The sequence below is a fragment of the Rhinichthys klamathensis genome, unplaced genomic scaffold (assembly GCF_029890125.1).
Source record: "Rhinichthys klamathensis goyatoka isolate OS25496 unplaced genomic scaffold, OSU_Roscu_1.1 h1tg000040l_1, whole genome shotgun sequence".
Classification (NCBI taxonomy): Eukaryota; Metazoa; Chordata; class Actinopteri; order Cypriniformes; family Leuciscidae; genus Rhinichthys; species Rhinichthys klamathensis.
Window position 1 is genome coordinate 10,158,443 of NW_026606587.1, and position 22,044 is coordinate 10,180,486.

Sequence of the window (22,044 nt, forward strand, 5' to 3'; positions counted from 1 at the left end):
GATTCACGCTCGTGCATGGTGTTGCTAATAAAGTGGATGTAATTTAAGTTTTGTTGCTTTTATATGAAAATATAATGAACAAGACACCCAAAGTACTTATTTAATTCCATTTTAAATAGGCCTACGTGTTTATCAATAATTTTTTCTTTAATACAGACATGTGTTTTAATTAAAAAAATAAAATTACATCACATAGATTGCACTGTCAGAGAGTTGGGGAATATCCACACATAATTTATACACATAAAACATGATGTCAGAGTTTTAAAATCAAACATTTTAAAAGAGAACAATACATCACGGTTGTTTAAACCAATGAGCATTAAGCTGTGCCGTCAGCAAGTCGTTTCCCATCATGCTTTTGATCAGCGCAGTCGGTGGAGAGCAACTGCGCGCGACTGCAGAATCCGACACGTGCGCCTTGCAGTCGCGAGAGTTTTTTGACATACGTCGGCATGACATCAGAGCAAGGCGGACCGCACTCGGACACATTTCTAACCGGCATGCATCTCGCGCTGATCACTGGTGATCGGTTCTGCGCAGATTTTGCTCATCTCAAACAAGCCCTAATGTTGTGGTATGTGTGTAATGATGATGCCCTCTAGTGGCTCTTATTGGACACGCATGTGCGCTTCCTCGCTGACGTCAGCGCGTTGTGTTAAACAACATCTACCAGAGAGCGTGACTGACTGTAGACGACCGAGTCCATCCTAACGCGCGGTTTATTCTTGCTTTTTACCGGTGTACGGGCGTTTCTTTAATCTAACCTCGTCAGCAGACAATGATTAAACACTATTATTCACTTTGTTTAGAGAAAACCCCATCGAACCGGCTGTTTCCCTACGTATACCTTGCACTTCCGGGTTTTCGGGCAAGCGTCAGTTCTGAGGATCAGCTGTAATGATTGAATGAGCAAACGGAGAGGAGAGAGCGACTCCTGAACGCTGTGCTGCCGATAATCGTTGCTGGACACCAAGTGCATAATAAAAGACAGCGTGGTAAGAGGACTCGTGGAATAAAGCTGCTTGTTTATGCAGCTGGCAGGAGTGCGTTGGCACTCATCAGATATGTTATTATAAGCTAGTGTTTTAGGTACATAAGTATGAAGATAATGTGTCAATGGTGACTCATCCTACTGCTCTGATAACCGATTCCTTCTAATGCAGTTGAGTTGTTTCGGATCTCCTAACACTTGATGTCCGCTGAGCTTGCATGTACCTCGGAGTCTCGAACTGGACTGTTTTATATTAAGAGATTATCGCGCTTTTCTATAATTTGTGCATCTGTCAATCTTTGTTGGATCTTGGAAACGACACGTACTCGAGAGTCTGGTTGTTTTTCATGATTTAATGAAAGTGTTGCTGGTTGGACTATGAAGAAGTTCTTCGATACCCGACGGGAGATGGTGAGCTCGGGCCCCGCGTCAGGAGCCGGCGCGGGGGGCAGCGCGGGGTCCGGCGCGTTCATCGGACGCGTTTTCTCTATTGGACGATATCAAGTGACCGTGGAGGAGACTGTAGCAGAGGGTAAGCGACTTTAAGTGACTTTTTGCTTTTCATAAGGATTAATAATGAATTAAATGTGCGTACTGGTGATGCTTTTACGGTCCATGTCTATATATAAATAAATAACGATGCCTTATGAATGACTCCGAGCCTCTGTCGTCACTCATGCGTCATCTAAATATTTGCTGACTGCTTGTAGTGAGCATAGACAGGAAAAGAAAGGTAGTGAGGCGTGCTGTCTCAGCAGAGGAGGTTCAATTTAATATTTAACACCAAAATGAGAATTTGGTGATTTTACTTACCTTTGTGTTGTTGCAAACCAGTAACCAGACTTACTTTCTTCCTGGAAGCCAAAAGGAGAAGTTAAGCAGAATGTCGATGCTGCTCTTTTCCATATAATGAAAGTGGATGGAGACTGGAGATATCAAGCTCAAAAAGTGACAAAAAGCATCTTAAGACTACCATTAAAGTAACCAAAAATGACCCGTGCACAGGGGCGTAGCAACCGGGGGGGACGGGGGGGGGACACGTCCCCCGCACTTTTAGAAACAGGTGATTCTGTCCCCCGCATTTTTTTTGACCCAGCGCCAATATTTCCGCCTGTGTTCTCTGATTTTTTACTTAGACTTGAGTGAGCTAACATTCAGCCAATCACAGCGCGAAGCATCTATTGGGCGCGTCTGCCATGAGCTTCAAATCTCTTGTTGCTCTTGCGAATTTTCGTGTTCGTTTAGTCGCTTTCCTGTTTGGCCGTCTAATGCACCCCAGAAAAAAAGCAGAGGACGATTACATTATTTTTTTTCAAACACACACTGTAAGTATAATGTGTTACAGTATGTCGCGACGCGATGACATGAATCTCACGTAAAGTTTCCTTGTTATGATTTAACCTACTGTAACGCAGTAAGACGTGTAAGACAACAGAACCCGTATGGACCTCGTCACGTCGCGCCGGATTGTGCCGAGTGTGTGTAAATGCTCTCCTACTTGTTGCTTTGGATAAAAGCGTCTATAGTCTGTTAAATGAGACATAACAGATTATTCCCAGCAGGCACACGTCAAAAGACGTTGATATTTGGTTAAATTTTGGTTGCGACGTCGGGTGACCAAAATTCAATGTAAATTCAACATGTCAATGTTAAATTGATGTCCAATACCGAATACATTGATTAGGTTTTATTGATATATTTTTATAAAATGTCTGTTGTATAAAATTACTGTAGGCTAGATGTAATCTGTATAGCCTACTCATTGAACACTTTTTTTTGGTCCAACTGTTAAGTAAGATACAAGTTGTTCAAGTGTAGTTTAACTGAAATATAATAAATATCATAAAATATCATTATTTCATAAAAATAAAGTATAGATGTCCACAGTGGTCTGAAAGTCCCAAGTCCTGCAGTATTTTTTTTATTTCGAGTATGATTTCACAAAAATAGGTTGTTAAGCTATCATGGCATGTTCCCAAAATTGGCACTAGGGTGCTGTAAAATGCCAATTGCTATTCCATCTAGAATTTATTATTATGAACATCACCTTTCAGTCCCTCCAGAAAAACGCGATTATGCGATCGCATGATTCAATGCATAATCAGCCAAAGTCTGCATATTTATGCGGGGGGATTTTTTCAAATACGCCGCACTTTTGTCGCATAAATTGACGATTTCCACGCAAAATATGTGGGGCTTGCATGATTTCATAACGCAACATGACCCCGCATTTTTGTTGCAAAAAAAGTCACATATCTTAGCAGAAAGTTGAAAAATGTTGCGTTTACTTCACACAAGAGCAGCCATTTACCCCTGTTGCCATGGGAACATTATGAAGTGATGTAATTACGCGACATGAACATCATTGAAAAGCTGTAAAACAGGAAACATTTTTTTCATATTTTATTTATTCATTTTTACAGAAGTTGTAGCATATTCCTTTTGTAAAGCTACAGAACTTGTTTGACTCATCAATGTTTTGTAAGTTTATAAAACAAAAAATAAAACTAGATGAAATATTCCAGCACTTTCTGTGATGTAGTATGTTTGCTTATCATAGGAAGTAATAAGAAATGACTCTTTACATTAAGGTAGTAGTAGTGAGAACAGTTTTTCTCTTTTTCATCAAACCGCAGTTTTTGCAAGTTCCCGCAATTTCATCACATAAAATTGCAAATATCCTGCATATTCCATTGCCGCATAATCAAGGATTTTTGCCCGCAACAATCACAAAAAAACTCCGCATTTTTCTGGAAGGACTGACCTTTGGGTCACATCACCACACCATTTTGTCCCCCCCACTTGTATAATGGCTGCTACGCCCCTGCCCGTGCATATGTATCAGTCTTCTGAAGCCATATGTTAGTTTTGTGTGAGGAACAGTTTGAAATTTATATCATTATTCACTGAAAATATTGCCCTAAGTCAGCACATATTCAACTGTAAACAGCAGGTTTGACATTATGCCAAACTTTATTGGTTTTATTGATTTATTTAATCTGCCATGTCTGTGTTTTTCTCACACACCCTCAGTAAAACTTCCAGAGCAAATTACCTATTTTTTTTGGCTAACTCGATGGTCCTCTGCTTTGAGAAATCGCATCCTGTCCAAATGGGAATGCCTGTGATTACTGATGTTGTATTATCCTGATCCTCATGTGTATTTTGACCTACCTGAGCTACCGTTTGAGCACCAATCTTCAGCATGCTTTCATTTTAGATACAATATGGATGGTATCTGATGAAAAAATAACATCATAATAACAATAAATAGAGCCAAATTGTGAAATGCATTGTGACTGCCCAATTTCATATCAGTAGCAGGTACGAGACTTATGTTTTTCTGCTCAATTATATGGGTAGGCTATATTATAAACCGCTATGTCTATAAATTCATGTTATTTTATTTAAATAGAGTTTAATAAATTAAAATGATGCCCACATCTAGAAAACACACACTCCCACCTCTGTAATAAACATGGAGATGTTAGTTTGTTCGAATCGGTGCATGAAATCACAGACATTGGTTGATAAGAATTGATCAAACTTCGCTTTAAAGTTGTTCCAAACCTAGATGACTTAGCCTACTTTTTGCAGTGAAACACAAAATTGATATTACGGTGAGAAATTCCTTTAAACATGATGGGTTTACCAGGGTTTCTGGGACTTATGCAGCCCCAATATTGTGGTAATGGAACTGCATGGAAAGTTCTGAATTCACAGGATGCATTACATGAGTGAGTCATCAGCTTAAAGTCTCTTAAGCAGATTTGAAGAAGTCATTCCCCCTGCTGATGCACTGAGATCTTAGCAGACAAGTCCTGATAGGGTGTCGTATCAGGAACTCAAAACTGGTTATGAAATTTCAAGCTACATCTTAGTTACAAAGGATGAGCTGTCCTCCAACTCAACATGTAAATGCAGACGATATGATCAAGACTGAGAGAGAGAACCGGCGTCATATGTTCATGTCATGACCTCAGTGCATAGAGAATTCTGAACGCCTTACACAAGCCATTTCTGTTATTGCCTGTAAGCACATTTGGAGTCACTGTGTCTCATGGGAGATCGGAGACATTCTGCTGCCATTAAAAAAAAAAGTCTACAACCTACTGAGAAAAACCTCCCCAAGCATCGGCTCCCAAAGTGTGTCTGAAAAGTGAGATAACACTCCTAAAATATGGATTTTCATTTGGTTCCCTATTTAGTTGTCGCTAATCCCTTAATCTAAAGTATTTGTTTTTTTGGATGGAAGGGATGATTGTCATCGAAGGAGGCAAGGAGTAGAGGAGCTAAATGACAATTAGACATTCGACCTGAATTAGTATAGTAACACAAATTGCTTTCACTTATTGATGACATCTTTAATTGTCATTGTGTTGGTGCTTTCAAATATCAACAGTGTTTACCAGAAATTGCTCACTGCACCTTTAAAGGGATAGTTCACCCAAAAATAAAAATTCTGTGATAATTTAGGGCTGTTCGCATCAAGAACGATAACTATGAAGATAACTTCAGCTATAGCTATATTAGCGTTCACACCAGCGATATTGTTCTGTTTATTCTGAGCTCATGGTGTCTGCTGCTTTAGCTCTTAAATCAGGATGGGTTCTGATTGGATGTCAGAATTTGTATCATTCATCAGCTAGAAAAGTAAAGGTTTGAAAGTAATTTTAAAAGATATAGTTTCTCTGTACTGTTTTCATTATAGTTGTGGTGTGGACTCTGCTCTTCTTTTATATTTAGAATGATTTTTAGAACTATATTCATAGTTATCGTCCTTGGTGTGAACGGGTCTTTACTCAACCTCATTTTGGCCAAAACCCATAAGACATTCGTAAGCAGATCATATGAAAACGTACAAATTTCGATCATGCTAATCTGCCACCAATTCGCCAAAAACATAAAATAGTTACGAATTGAATTTGTGTTGTAAAAGTATCTTGTGTTCCAAAGACAGACACAAGTCTAGGGTTTGAAACAACATGAGGGTGAGTAATTGATGACAGAATTGTTCTTTTTGGGTGAGTCTATCAAAATAGAAATTTTTTACTAGACAAGGATAGTTCAGTAAAATAAAAATAAAATAAAATGTCATGTGGTGCGACTTTTCAAAAAGTTAAATGAATAATATGATTTTTGGTTAAAAAAAGTATTAAAGGTGTAAGGACAAATACTTTAAACTTGGTGACGCCACTTTTCTTATTCATTAAATTGAAACTTTTTTTGAAAACCATATGAAGCCAATGGTAATGCAAGGGATATTTCTTGGAACTTGACAAGTTTTTAAACCTAGATTAAAAAGAAAATGTACTCCCTTTTATAATGGACAAATGTAGTTTCTAAATAGCATTTAATAGAAGAAAAGCAGAAAATGCATTATATTTCAGTCACTTGCATTTGTTACAAGGCAGTTTAGGAATCCCAACACAACAGCTGTACTGTGAATGATTTCAGCTGGCTCTTCTGAAGAACGCCATCCAACCTTGTGCTCATGGCAGTCGGCCACCTTAGTATAGTGGACAGTTATGCTGTCTAAGCCAATTTGCCAAGGAAAAACTGTCAAGGTCTAGAGGCTTTGACCTTGAAGCACAGTTCACTATATGTTTGACTTCTGCCTAGTCATCCGAATAAGTTCATAAGGCCTTCAAGCGATATCTCAATGTTGTTAAACCATTACATCACTGCTTCAGTAAGGCAGGCTGTCACCTTTCACTCTGTAAAAGACTAACAGGACCATTTGGAGGTTTTTACAAGTATGCATAAACTCTCTGTAGGGACAAGAACACCATGCAAGTACAAATGCAGACACAAATGTTTGGCCAAACTGTTTGCAGGTGTGTGGTTCTGCTGCACGTTCTTCTCATTCAGGATGCCAGCTATAAACAGATCAACAGTCAAACTAACTTTAACTTGCTCAGCAAGATTCTCAAGATATGCCCAGCTTTGGGATAAATCATAATAAATGATCCATTCCGATCTTATGAGAAAACGTAACTAAGAAGTGGCAATTTTTATATAAATTCATTCAAGAGATTTGTACAAAAATGTAAGATTTTTTTCTATAAGTAGAGGTAAGCATAAAGTATGAAAATGCATGAATGAATTGACACATTTATACGATTTAGCCGCCAAAGCATAAAAATTGTTGTGAATTGCCATGAGAGCGTGTTGAATATTAAAAAATACAGCCCAACCTCATGTAGATAATGTAACTAAAGGGTATGTTTACACGACAATGATATGCTTAAAACGGAGAAGTTTTTCCTTTGAGTTTTGAGCGTACAGACGACACCATTGTCAAAATGATCCCCATTCACACGGATCCATGAAAATGACTAACGCTGTTTTCTGAACACGTAATACGCACGTGCATGACGTCATCATCTTCAGAGATCTGCGTTTTTTTTTTTTTTACAGGGTGACCGTTTTAAAAAAACAGTTTTCAAAAGTTTGCATTTTCAGGCACCCAAACCGCCGTTGTCGCATAAATGAACGGACAAAAGGCATAAAAAGTTTTACTTTTTAGTTGAAAGCGGTGTCGTGTAAACAGCCCCTAATTTACAAGGTGATGATTTCTTATGAATTCGTACAGTATGAATCATAAGTATGAAGAAAAGTATGCATGAAGTTCCTCCCCTAAACACGAAGTCAGTGTGGCATACGCACATCGTATGAAAACAAATGAATGAAATCATACTAATTAGCTACCACTCACCAAAAACATAAAATTACGAGTTACCATTAGATTGTGTTTTAAAAATATTGTGTGTTCCGAAGATAAACAAAAGTCTTATGGGTTTGGAACGACATAAGGGTGAGTAAATGATGTCAGAATTTTATTTTGGGGTGAATCTCAAAATATCAGATCATTTGAACTTTTTATGATTTGATTTGACTTGGCATGGTTAGTTCAGTAAAATTAAAATAAAGTGAAATGTCATGTGGTGCAACTTCTCAAAAACTTGAATGAATAATATATTTGTTTATAAAAGTACTTCTTGCCTTGAAAATTGAAATACTTTTTTGATAATAATGATTAAGATCAATCAGGTTGACAATATTTTATTACTTTTAAGTTGGTTACTCCTAGGGATGTAACGATACCCTCATGTCACGATTCGATACATATCACGATACTGAACTCACGATACGATATTATTGCGATACTCCAAGACATATGATAAAAGGTTAACAAAAAATGTACTGTTGATTAAAATGCTAACTTTGATATTACATTGTGGGTTTAAATGAATAGGTTTGGACTTGGTGCTTGTAACCAAAGGACAATGGTGACACCAGAATACAAATATTGATGATTCTGAAGCTGAAAATACAGAATTATTTTAGACGAATATGCTTGCACTCTGTCACTGACTAGATATATTTAAAATAATGTCGGCCAATTTTTACTGGCAACATAAGACATTTGGCATTATCCGGACCCACAAATATTCCCCCTTTGCATTATTATACATTATAATCAACATTATGTATAGTCGTTTAATGTAGTACTGACACTAAAACTCTGAAAAAAATTAATTTTTTTCTCACACAGTAATTTTTATTTTGGGGGAACTATCCACGATACATATTGTCACTATCCACGATACATATTGTTGCATTTTTGTATTGCGATATATTGTGGCACGATATATTGTTACACCCCTAGTTACTCCACATGACATTTCTTAAACATATTTTGGAAATAATATACAGTCAATGTGTCAAACCATCAGTGGGGCATAAGCAGATTGTACGAAAACGTACAAATGAATGTATGAATAAATGAATGAATAATCCATTGGTAAGTTAAGTGTAAACACTGTGACTCTGTGGTTGTTGTCTAAACATTGGATACTTGACCCAAAATACATTTGTAGTCATCATACACTCACCCTTGCAGTCAAAACTTGCATGAACTAAAAATTAAAAAAACGCGCATCAGTTAAATGTGGTATTTAGGAGATAATTGTCCAGTCAACATATTTGACTGCAGGCTCATTTTAGAGTCATTACCCACAAAGCTGTGAACTCAGCAATGATGCTTGACTTCAACAGCTTCATTATTGTAATCTCAGCGGTTAATTGTGTATGAACTATAAAAGTGGATTGAAGCAAATTGGATTAACACACTGAAGACATTGAAATGCAGGCCTGGCACATTTAATTACATAACACTGAGAGGTTGTGTGTATGACTCCAGCGCATGCTTCGTGTGTTACATGATCTTTACTGCAGGCAAATCTTAATTTAAACAGGATGGCTGAATGTCAACAGCTGTGAGTGTCACCCATGACACATGGGCTAGTTCGGAGACAGTTGTTAGAGGAATCTGCATTTTTGTGAGCTTAGGAATGTTTGTGGCTTAAATGTAAAGAGGCTATTCGTGTGCGCCACACTACCAAAGAGGGCATACACATGTGCAGGGCATGTTCCGATTGTTATACAATCTGCTATCTTTGAAAGAATGGAGTATGCAGTATTTATACTGTGCACAATATGCAAATGACACTGCACAATGTGATCGATCTTCTGTTTATGAGATGATCAACTGAGAAGAATAAACCAAAAGCCATTTCATCTGCAATTTATTTTCATTATTTGATCCTTCTGCCACAAGTTACAAAATAACAAATAGGCAAAATAGAGAAATTTATTTTCAAAATAACTAAACAGTGCTTACTTAGGCTAAACGTCATAATGTCAGTCAATTCTATTCGGATCTAGAATTGCTACATCCCAAATGACATACTATTTGTCCTGTCTAGTATTCAAAATTAGCATTAATGTGTCCCAAATTGTAGTATGATGAACTGAGAATCCCAAGGGTACCCGGATGGTTTACTATTTCTGGTGAAAATTTGAAATCCAGATCCATGAACACTCTAAGGCTGCGTTCACACTGCAGGGGCTTAATGCTCAATTCCGATTTTTTGAAAAAAATTAGATTTTTTTTGCAAGGCCGTTCACATTTCCAATTAAAAGCGACCTTTTGTGATTTCCTGTGTGAACGTGAAATGACCCAGAAGTGACCCGCATGCGCAGAAGGAGTACTCAACGGTCAATTCCCGCCTACTTCAACGCAGAATTATGACGTTTGTCGCATATCAATGACGTGCGGGTCGGATACATGTGACCTGGCCGTTCAGATTGAAGTCGCATTTCAAAAGATCGGATACATATCGGATTTGGACCACATACCCAAGTGGCCTGGGTCGCATTTTGCAAAAAAATCGGAATTGGGTCGTTTCAGCCTGCAGTGTGAACGTAGCCTAAGGCCTCGTTTACACTGTCAGTGAAATGTGACCCAATTCCGATTTTTTACTCGTATGCGACACAGATCGGATGTGTTCTATGACCGTGTAAACAGGAAAAAAACGCATGCATTCGGATATTTCGAAATCGGTTTCAGGCCTCGTTCATATGTGGAAATAAATCAGATGTAAATCGGATATGTGCCAATGCGACTGTCATGTAAACAGGCTGATCGGATTTTCCGAGGCATTAGGCTGCGTCTCCGCGGTTTAATGACGAGAGAAACCCCGACGCGCATCTGCGGATGGACGGATGGCCCGATGAAACATTGTGTCGTCGTAGGAGAGGAATGTGGACGAATGTGGACACACGTTGACACAACATATCAAAGGTTGGCTTGCTCATCCTAAAATTTCGGACCCACTGCTCCTCGTTAAAGCCCGCCACGATCTCATGAAAGTGCGTTTATTGCACGATTTTTTTTTCACGTGGCATTTACGCCAAAAATAGTTTTTGCGTGCATGATACGCACTTTATGGCGTTTAATACGCACGTTTATAGTGCGTATCATATGCAAGCAAAAACTATTTTTGGCGTATAAATGGCATGAGAAATAAAATTTGTGCTATAGATACTCACTTTTATGAGATCGTGTTGTATGTTCCCACCTGTCCTGAGATCTCGCTGCGCGTTCGTCCATCTGAGCAAGAAGACCCCTTTTAACATGCGCGATGTTTCAGTCAAGTGTAAACACATGACTCGGATATGGGTCACAATTTAAAGAACGTGTAAACGGACGGTAAAAAAAATCGGATATAGGCAACAAATCAGAATTGGGCATCAAGACCTGCAGTGTAAACGAGGCCTAAGACCCTGTTTACACCTGGTATTAAGATGCGTTTTGGTCGATGCCATCATAAGTGGGCGACGCTACATACAGGTGTAAACGAGGTCTAAACTGTTTTGAGCTTGTCCACTTTCCACCACTTCCAGAGTTAGTCGAAAGCGCATTTGACCGGATTGCTTTTGTAGTTAAACGCCACAAAAGACCGCCTACTTTTCGCCTGCTGACTTAACGCGTAAACATTATGGGAAGCACACTAGCCAACCGGGATTTAAACTTTGTCAGCTGAAAGCCCAAATTTGGTTTGAAGACGAAAAATGTACCAAGCTCAATGTTCTCTCACCATTCCTGATTTCTAACACACACTCACAGCGTCGGTGTGATCTTGCGGCTGTCAGAGCAGAAACTAAAGTTGATGGTCCCCATATGTTTTTCCGTCGTCTATGGGTGCGTCCATATGTGAATTGCGCGAACTTATTTTGTCCATTAGATGGAAAGATCTGAAAAAACCCTTTCATTTACCCGCCCATAGACCCTCCCCTCGAAGACATTAGGACAGAAGTGGTTGACAAAAGAGTCGAATTAAAACACCAGGTGTAAACGGGCATGTGTCCTCTTCATCTACTTGTGATCCGATCGACCAAAACGCATCCTAATACCAGCTGTAAACAGGGCTTAAAAGCTAATATTGCACACAATTCATTGGGGGAGGATTCGGTTCAGAACTACAAAAAATAATATAAAGTCTTAAAAACTACAAAAATAAGTAAGGTTTTAGTAAAAGTTGATCTATTATATTTCATCTGCAACAACATTGTAAACTTTTATTTACTTTTTTAAATGCATCAAAAGCATAATTATGAAAAAAACATGTTTCACCCATGAAAGACTTTTCTCTCCAATATGGTAGGAAGAATTGAGTTGCGTAAATTGAAGGGGTAGTTATTCGCTGGCAAGATTTAAGTAAAACTAGGCTGCGTACGCAGTAGAAAAAAAGGGAAAGAAATCGGTGATATATGACTAGAGAAAACCCAGAGCTGTCAAAAAGGGTCCAATTGTCAAAAATTGAGAGTACACATTGTTCATCTACATATACTACCGACACTATAATCTGCAAGTTCATGATGAGAGTATGCATGTAACAATGCTAATTCTATCAATAACGAATTATACAACTACTATAAGTATATCCAACCTTCCCCGGATAAATATGCTCCATGAACGCAATAAGCATTTTCAAAAACTGGGTATGACTTTTTTTCCTCCTTATTTTGTTGTTTGTTTATTGTGTTTTGTTTTATGCGAGTCTATATGTGTATTTTGTACAATCTTTGTATGTGTACCATTCGTTCTTGCAATAAAAAATGGATATAATGAGATGACATTATTTTACTCACCCTTCAACCATCGAACATTAAAAGGAAATTTAAAAGTGTAAAAGCGTTAACAAATTACTACAACAGACCATGAATAACACCCGATTATTTCCGCAGCAATGTTACGGACGTGTTAAATATCACTATAGTAATACAGTATATATTTGTATTTTGTAACACTTAGCCTTAATCAAAAATGTTCTTTAACAGGAACATTGAGTGATAATTCAAAATATTTCTGTCATTTTGACAGACAATACATATTCTATTTACCTGCATTAGAAGCATTCCAGTAAACAAAAGAGACGTGAGGATTTGGGGAGAAAAGCAAGAGATTCTTGGTGCATTCCAGTGAATTATTAATGGGATATATCGTAAATTAAATCGGGAAAGCAGACCACAAATGTGCAGTATATGTTGTCCTTTTTTATACTGTTACAGTAGAAAACAAAGGGAAAAAATAATTGAGGAAAAGAAAGCAGCAACTGAAAAGAGCTCTTGCCATAGATATTCCTTTATATACCATGTCACATTAAAATACCAAATGTTACGTTATTCTCTTGAAGTCTGACCATGAGAACTTGAAGGAAATTTTACTGTTCATTCAGTCAAAATGACAGATAAGGATTATTTCTATTTAAAAAGTATGTACTTGCATGCAAAAACCAAATGTCTTGGTTCAGTTTGAAGCTCTGGGGCCATCGTTGATGTTTTTGCCATTGAGTAAACATCAGACTGCCCTAGGAGTCTGTCTTTGCCTCATTCTGATTGTTCAGTGTGTGTGTGTGTGTGTGTGTGTGTGTGAATAATAGATGATCAGAAACTGACTTATTCATTAATGTTTCTAATGGCCGCCATCTGTCGGCCCTCAGCTGTCATGCTCATTGTGTTCTGGTGTGTTTGTTTCAGACTGTGTTAGTGGTACTGTTGGTTTTAGTTGGGTTAGTCTAGTCTATTTTGTCTTGCTGGGTTTAGTCTTTCTTTAAGGAATAGTCCACTGGATGAATTAGTTGCCCATTTCACACATTATACTGGTAAATTATAAACCATAAAATTAGCAGATCGACTTATCCTGTTAATACACATATATGCTATTCACATAATCTTCTTACAGTTAAGATAACTTTCACACACCAGCACCAAAGAACCGGTAAACACTTGTGATTTCATTTGAGGTCTGATTCTATTGAAAAGTTTTCCGCTGTTTGGGGTTCATTTCTTGGACATTTGGGCAAGTTAACCGCTTAGTCGGCCCCCAGTGACCTCCCTTCTGGGCACCTTGACTGTTAATCAGCTTTTTACTATTGCACTTTTATATATTGGACCAATTTTATTGATTTTTTCTTCTTCTTTTTCTTGTATGTGTGTAGTCCAAGCCAGTGTTCTTTGTTCTGTGTTTTAACTTAAAATAAAGTATTTAAAGAAAAACCACTTGTGATTTCAAGCATCAAAAATTATTATTTCATAGCCATGTTGATATATAGAATCACAATTTTTTCCCCCAAATCATGCAGCTTTTTTATGAAGTATGAACCTTAACTTGCACAGAAAGACTCTCTTCAGAATGTTTTGTCGCTGCGAAATTAGTTTAAAGAGAAAAAACGTACAGTAATGTTACGCTAAACGTACTGTTTACGCTAAAAACGTACTGTTACGCTAAGGCCATGTGTCCAACCAAAGCATTTTTCCCGATGCTAGCATATTTTTTCCGTTTTCAATGGGAGTGCTGCATTTTTAAAAAGGCGCTGCGTGACTATTTCATGCTGAGCACTAAGCGCTTTTAACCGGTCGCCGAGAGTTGAAGAATGTTCAACTTTGGCTAAAACACAGCGCTCATCACTGTCACTTTTTACCCAGCCGTCCAATCACAGTGGAGGAGGGGCGGGACAAATACCACAATGACCAACCGTCACATTCTGCTTGTACACAAGAAGCAAGTAGCCTGGCAAGCCAGACCTACATCAAGATGTTAGGTCTGGGAACTCACAATTGACTTTATGCACAGCTGCACTACTTCCTGAACTTAAGCCAGCTCCTTTATTTCCTGTCTTACATTATTGGACACACTGATTAATCCAGGTGTGTCTGATTATTGTTGCTATGACTACTGAGGTCAGGCACACCTGAATTAATCAGTGTGTCCAATAATGTAAGACAGGAAATAAAGGAGCTGGCTTAAGTTCAGGAAGTAGTGGAGCTGTGCATAAAGTCAATTGGCATACCTCAATCCGAGGGGCAGGATAAATGGTTGTCTTTCAATATCCCTCGACACGCAATAGGACAGCGCTACAACCAACCAAAGCAACGAATGGCTGTGGCTGAGTGAGTCCCATGCGTTTTTCCACCAGCGGAGCTAGTTGATATATTAAAATTTTGCCGTATCCGATCGTCAAAACTCCGAACACATCTTCCTTTTTTAAGAATGACATAAGTTACGTTCTCTTAACTCCAAGTCCTCCAGAGTCGCGGCCAAATCCGATTCGAAAGACCGCTGTTCGCCAGCAGCATCTTCTTTGTTTTCAAGTAACGTTAGCAGGAAAATCACCTATGGAAATCACGCGGAACCGTCACATCTCTGCCGTCATTGTTAAGCCCGCCCACCAACTCTATACACGATGTGATTGGCCTGACCAGAGTTTGGGTTTTCCAGCTCGAAAAGCCAACGGAGAGTTGCTGGACCACACTTTGCTGCAAAATGCGTCTAGATTTCTAGGCTAAGAAGCAAGTCCTTTCATCCAAAAACTAGTGCCACTGGTCTCAAGCAAGCGTGCCGCACAAGCCCTGAAAAGTGAAGCCAAAACGTCACGATCGCCCCCCGGTGGTCGGTCCTAGTATAGCTCATAAGCCCCGCCTCCCCATGTTATTCAACGGCACGTGAGACCAACTAAACAATTAAATTACACTTCAAATATCGTTTTACCATATATTGTTTCTGTCATTTACTGTAGTTTTTATCACGCTGATATAATTTCAAGTGTTTGTTTTTAAAATAAGTTTGTTTTTAGTTAGTTATTAGATGCGGTGGTGGTGATGTCACGATTGACAGGTTCTCTGAGCAAAGTAGTCACTGAGGCACCAACAGACTTTTTTTCGGGATCTTCGGAGGACTGAGGAGATTGGAGCTTTAAATTTAATATCTAAATTTCTATAATTAATTCAAAAAAAGTGCAGGAGTGTGTTCTTGCGATTGATTCAGCGAGAGTGAGGGCGGGGCCTTGATTTCGCGGCTTTACTTCCTGCTCACGACTGCGCAGGTCTGGTCCCGAAATCGCTTCTGCGCAGACTCGAGTTCCAAGATGTTAGCGCCATATCGGGATACTGGTGGCTTCACTTCTGACCAATGGAAGAGAGCGAAGGGGCGTCGTCCATCTTTTTTTACAGTCTATGGTCTCAAGCAGCAAGGCGTTTTCAGAAGAGCGCTGGCCAAAAAAGCTTTGGTGGACACACTCCCCAAAGCAAAATACAGTGCTCCTAGTGGCAACGCTGAGAATGCAACACTTTTGTGTATTGAGTCATAAATCAAGCTAGTGTAGCTATAGAAGCTTTTGCTTTCTCATAGTTGTGAGTATGTTTGAGGATTTCAGAGAACTGAAGGGTCAGTTGAATCTACGCAAGGTTTTTAATAATATTTGGTTCAGTGCTACTCATGCAGGTCTACAGTGTTTTGGTGGGAAGTGTGTGAGTCGATGCTGAATGGATGAGTCATAGTTCTGCTGCCAGTTCTGCCTGCTTCGACCTCCTGCGAGGAGATTTCTAACACACACACACACAAGGAGGACGACAGGAAATGAGAGATGGAGGGTGAAAGGAAGCGATACCTCCTCTCCAACAAAGCTGTTTAAATTTAGCACAGTCCTGAGTCACTGTCTATGTGTGTTTTTATGTTTGTGCGTATCTGTTTGTATAGTTTCTGCTTGATTAACTTCCATTAAGTGAAAGGTGAAGTAGGCCTATGTAGTTTCTGCAACACTAATGGCACTTTGCGGAGTTGCTGTTAGAGCATAAATAAATACCTGTAAAATTATAAAGCTCAAAGTTCAATGATATTTTATTTAACAGAACACAAGTCCCCTTTCAAAGCATACAGCGAACGACCGGTTTGGACTACATCCCTCTACTTCCTTTTTTAATGACGTAACTAGAACAGTTTTTTGACTAATCTCCGCCCACAGGAATACACAAAAAAAGGGGGCGTGGTCTTGTTGCATTCCCACGGGGAAGAAGCACTTCAGCTGCGCATGCATCTCCAATTTATGGTAAGAGGCGTGACCTTTGCGGGGAACGTGCGATAAGCTGCTGTCGAATCACTGGCACAATCAGAACTCGTTACGTTTTTCTGAAGGAGGGACTTCATAGAACAAGGAAGTCATCAGGCTGTTTTTTGGACAGTGAAAACAGCGGTATACAGATAAGTAAATTGTATGAAAAATACTGTTTTTTTTTTTACACGCGAAACATGAACGCATGTTATATTGCACACTGTAAACACAATCAAAGCTTCAAAAAAACATGAAGAACTGGACCTTTAAAGCATATTTTCAAACATCATAAACACAGCTCTTAAGGCCCCGATAAACTTCAGGCGAAATCAAAAAACAAACTGCAGTAACTTCGTTTCAAACAAAATCAGGCCAAAACAAAGTTCATTTCAAGTCCGGTTTGGGAGTTCGAAACTACAATTAAAATACCAAAAAAACAAAACAAAATTGTGCTTCTGATGAAATTACACAGACATTGTTTTTCATGTTTAATAAGGCAAAGCTGCTTGATTTTAAGCAATCTATTATAAAGTACTATAAAAATAAAGTGACTTTACTACAATGAAAACGTGACTTTACTACAATGACGAATTGCAGAGCTTGTGCAAAAAAAAAAAATGCTTGCTGTTTTCTAAATTTTGCTGTGTTTATTTTGTTATTGAGAGAAAAGCGCATAGCACATATTTACATAATATTCATCTAAATGATGCTCTCAGCTTTGTGGGCGGCGTCAGATGTTCGCTAACAAACTATCGCTGGTCACGTATTTCGAACTTCGCTTTAACCCTAAGCGAAGAACGAAAACGAACTTTGCCGTGAGTATATCGGGCCTTTATGGGTGCTTGTGAAGGCATGTCTCAACAGGGAAAAGTATGCTACTTTCAATAAATTAATCATTTTAGGAATACTTTTAGCTGTGTTGCTATGTGTCATGAGTAATCAACTAAGTAGACTATGTGAGCATCTCGCTTATAATAAACTCAACCAACATATCTGCACCAGGTGCATTTTTTTCTACTTACGCCACAACTGTTTGAGGCTGTCTACACTAGACACATCATAGCACATAGACATATAGTAAACATAATAATCTGTTACATTTTTCTTTCTAGCATCCATTTTGCCCCATTTGCTTGACATTATCATGACCTGTTTAATCTTTGAAGGTCTAAATACAGTGAATTTTGGCTTGCACTTCTTCCCACACCGACTAAACCCCCTCAGGCTCCGCCTACTACAGTAGCCCCGCCCCAAACTCTCACTATAGGTTGAGCGGGAAAGAAATTGACGGATCTCAATGTCTTGATGGTGCCTGGGAGCTTCAATGTTTACACTTATTGTTAGGCATACTAACAATAGTCAATGAACAATAAACTGGATTAAGAGAATGTATTTTAACACAAAAAAATCTTACATCACCTTTAAGTCAGGAGGGTTTTCTCTCTGAGGAGGAATAAGAGCCAGTGCAAATTGGATTTCAAATCAGTAGAGAGAAATGTCTCCAAGCATTGTTCAATTTCAAAATTTGCCCTTGAGTATTGTGTAAACAAACAAAGCTGTAATTTTATATTTTTACCTGTGTAAAATAGCACAATACAGAAATGACACATGAGACACACTGTGAAGAAACCAGAGTAGTGCATGCTGGGACACAGGGTTCACATCACAATAGAGATGGCACAGAAACAGTCACAGACTGTTTTCTCAGCCTTTTGATTGTCTCTGTCTCTAGATAGTAGATTGATGCCGCCACTGTTGTCGTTTGTTATTTGTAACAATCTTTTAGAGGTGGGACTTCTTTCATAGGTGGATTAATGTCTCATTATGGGTTATTGGCAATTCCTGTGTGTGTGTGTACTTTGTATTTAAGTAGCTTTCATACCATTTTCAAGAAACATTTCAATTTAATTACTCTAAAAATGTTTTCCTGACGCATTGAATATATGAATGTGTACACATCTTAATCATTATTTTCCAAAAAGTGATTAATTCATAAATATCATGAACTCTTTTGTGACTGGGAGTGACAACTCCCACTACTTAAATATATAAAAAATTAAGATTTCCATTACACGAGAGTAGATGTTAAAACTTCATGCTGATTTGTACTCGGCTTTCGCCAAGATAAGCAAAACTAAGACGTAGCTTTACAGTAAACTATGCTTCTCCATCCATTTACGCTTCTTTCCATAAGGTAGTGTGACTCCCCTTCTGTCCGGCGTTAACGGCAGCAGTGTACTTGGCGTGTTAGCGCACGCGACGGCTGCAACTACAGGACCAGCACGACAACCGTCTGGATTGAACCGAGTAGGGGACATCTCTAGGGTCTTCAAGTGGGCACCTTCCGTCCTCAGTGTTTCGTCGACTAGCCCACGACACCTCAAGAGGGCTCGACAGTGACTTTGGCGTCCCAGTGTCACCCCCCTCCGTCCCCCACTCAACTCAGCCCAGCTTACTGACCTCTACATCCCTCCTGCTGCTGAGACCTAACCACAATCTCACAATCTCTCCGCGACCCAACCATACGCGCCAACCCGTTGACTAAGGCTGTCGAGCCCCACTGGTGCGTTAATATGCAGTTTCAGTGGACAACGGTTCCGTATGGCATACCACCTACCGCAAAACACAATATCTACCCAACCACCCGTCATTCACGCAATATCCACAGGAATGTATACAAACAAACCAACAGACTCTTCAAGTTTTCAAGAACTCTACGAAACCGTAGCGTGGCGGCCTGTACACAGCCAGCTAGAATCTTTCCGTCTCAACCACAGCCAGTTGCTGCTCCTTTCTGCTGCTTCAGATAAGTTCTTTACTGTGCGACGCAACTCTTGGCCACTGAATCCGACGTCTCTGAGGAACCGGGTTGTAGAGTGTGCCACAAAACCTCGACAACCCACTTCCACTGGATAAACCAAAACTCTCCATCCTCGCTGTTCTGCTTCAGTGGCCAGATGAGCATACCGCAGTTTCTTCCTCTCATATGCCTCATCTACCGCATCCTCCCATGGCACTGTTAACTCTATCAGTTGAACAATGCGTGCTGATCCAGACCACAAAACAATATCTGGTCGTAGGTTAGTGGTGGCAATCTCAGGTGGAAAAATAAGCCGTTGGTCAAGATCAGCCAGCATCTTCCAGTCCCTAGCAGCTTCCAGTTGTCCTGGGCGAGAATTGGTGTTAACACCTTTTCTTGGTGGTTGTTTGCCTGGGCGGAGGAATATTGTCTTCTGCGTGTAATGTTTTGCTAGAACAGGTGGCAACTTATTGGTCATGTTACGCTTGCCTTCTAATGCTAAAGCCAAACATCGCAGTACTTGGTCATGGCGCCAAGTAAACCGACCTTGGCTAAGAGCCACCTTACATCCTGTCAAAATGTGCCTTAATGTGGCAGGTGATGAACACAAAGGACAAGAGGGATCCTCTCCTACCCAGAGGTTTAGGTTCTGCGGTGATGGGAGAACATCATATGTTGACCTAATAAGGAAGCTGATCCTACTCTCTTCCATTGACCAAAGGTCTTGCCAGCCCATCTTACGTTGTTCCACACTCTCCCATCTCATCCACTCTCCCTGCTTGGCCTGTGAAATGGCCTTTATACACCTCATCCTCTCCTCCTGCTGTCGCACCTCGTTGACTACCAGCTTCCTCCTTTGAGCTGGGCCTGCCTTGTGCCATTTAGGAGGAGCTAAACTGAGCCCAAAACCCCCTCTTCCATGCTGTACCTGTCCCACGATATCCCTAATTTGAAGGGCAGCCTTTGCCTCTACTACAGATTTCTTTGCTGACCACTTTCTACCAGTTTTTAACACAGGGGCTGCCTCCCTTACACATTTGTCGCGTGACTCTACTAAGGTCATTTCCAGTCTGACCTTGGCACACTTGAACTCCTCGGTTAATATACTACTATAAACTACTTTTGTTTGTATTCTTTGTATAATGTTCGTCAGACCATTTTCAGTACAGTTTTTGACATTATGCCACTTAAGAAATTAAACATGCTCATCATGGGGTGTTTAAGTCATTGTATGTATTAGTTACATTTGTAATGAATAAAACAAAACAAAAAAAAGTAATGTCGTTGACCCTGAAAATATATTTTTTTATATACAAATGTTGTTAGCATATGCTTTTGAATTCTACTCCTTTATTTAAAGTCAAATTTACAGTATATTAATATTAACACATGAAACAATAGAATATGGCATTAAAGTATTTCTCAATTACTCAATGTTTTAACCTGTGGCACTGACAGTGCATGCTATTTGCTGCTACTACCGGTGCATATAAGTGTTGTTTTTCAAAACAAATTTTAAGTGAGATTTTACATTTTAATGATTCTCGTCTATTGCAGCTATGCTGTAGCAGACAAACACAGCTGTATTTACATGCAAATTTTTAAATGTGTATTTTCCCTAGGGTGCCTTTGTACAACTGCCAAACAGGACTACAGATGAAAATTAGCCCTTGGCTAACTCTGGCATGTTACAGGTGTACTGTTGTTAATATGCATTGTCCTGGTAAATAAATAAATAAATTAAAAAAAATTAAGTAAACGTAGCTTCAAGCTTTTCCTCTTATAGAAAACCGTCACAAAGAAATGCATTGTGAGAAACGTGTATACTTGTCTGTTTTCTTGTCATTGTTGTTGTTTGATTAATATTGATAAAATAAAAGACAGTGAAGGTTCTATTGGTTTCTTGACATCCTGAGGTACATCCATTCCAGTAAACCATGTGAAAGTAGCCGGATTTACTTGAGTTAAAAGATTAGGTATAAATTTGCAGTCTCATGCCAACACGTGTAATGTTTAAGAGTCGAACGTGGAGTATTCCTTTAAGATGCTGCAGTTTTGAGGACAGTAAGCTTCTCAGTCCAGCCTATTAGAGATTCTTTGTAAGCTGCATAAACAAGATAGTGGGGTGATATTTTTAGACCCTTACATAATCACATTCTCAGTTTACTTACGACTACACCCCACCTCATCTGAAGGGTGTGTGTGTGTGTGTGTGTGTGTGTGTGTGTGTGTGTGTGTGTGTGTGTGTGTGTGTGTGTGTGTGTGCTGCGGTGAGGACACAGGCGTGGTTTGTTATTTTTGAAGTAATTGCCATTTTCCGTGTGTTTACCCGAATGCAGACTGAAGCAGCTCTCCGTATGCAGGGATTACAGTGTGTGCAGAGCGGTGTACTGTATTGTGTGCATACTATTTTACCATTTGATTTAATCAGCTTTTGGCAGCAGGTTGAACAACCTGTGTCCTGGTTTATATGAAACGGTTTGCTCTCTTAAGACAGGCTGTGAAAAGTATTG

At 39.3% G+C, this 22,044-nt stretch overlaps 1 protein-coding gene across 10 annotated transcripts in view; it reads left to right on the forward strand.

The window, feature by feature from the left end:
* The first annotated feature begins 662 nt into the window (after nt 1-662).
* aak1a (AP2 associated kinase 1a) overlaps nt 663-22,044 on the forward strand; it is an 81,517-nt gene continuing 60,135 nt past the window's right edge. For 4 of the 10 annotated variants that reach the window (XM_056246805.1, XM_056246807.1, XM_056246804.1 and 1 more), the window contains exon 1: nt 665-1,526. In XM_056246805.1, coding sequence (XP_056102780.1) covers nt 1,373-1,526 — 154 coding nt within the window. In that variant the 5' untranslated portion in view covers nt 665-1,372. Of the gene's footprint in view, nt 1,527-22,044 lie in introns of all 10 variants that reach the window. The other 6 variants (XM_056246809.1, XM_056246810.1, XM_056246808.1 and 3 more) reach the window with 3 other exon arrangements.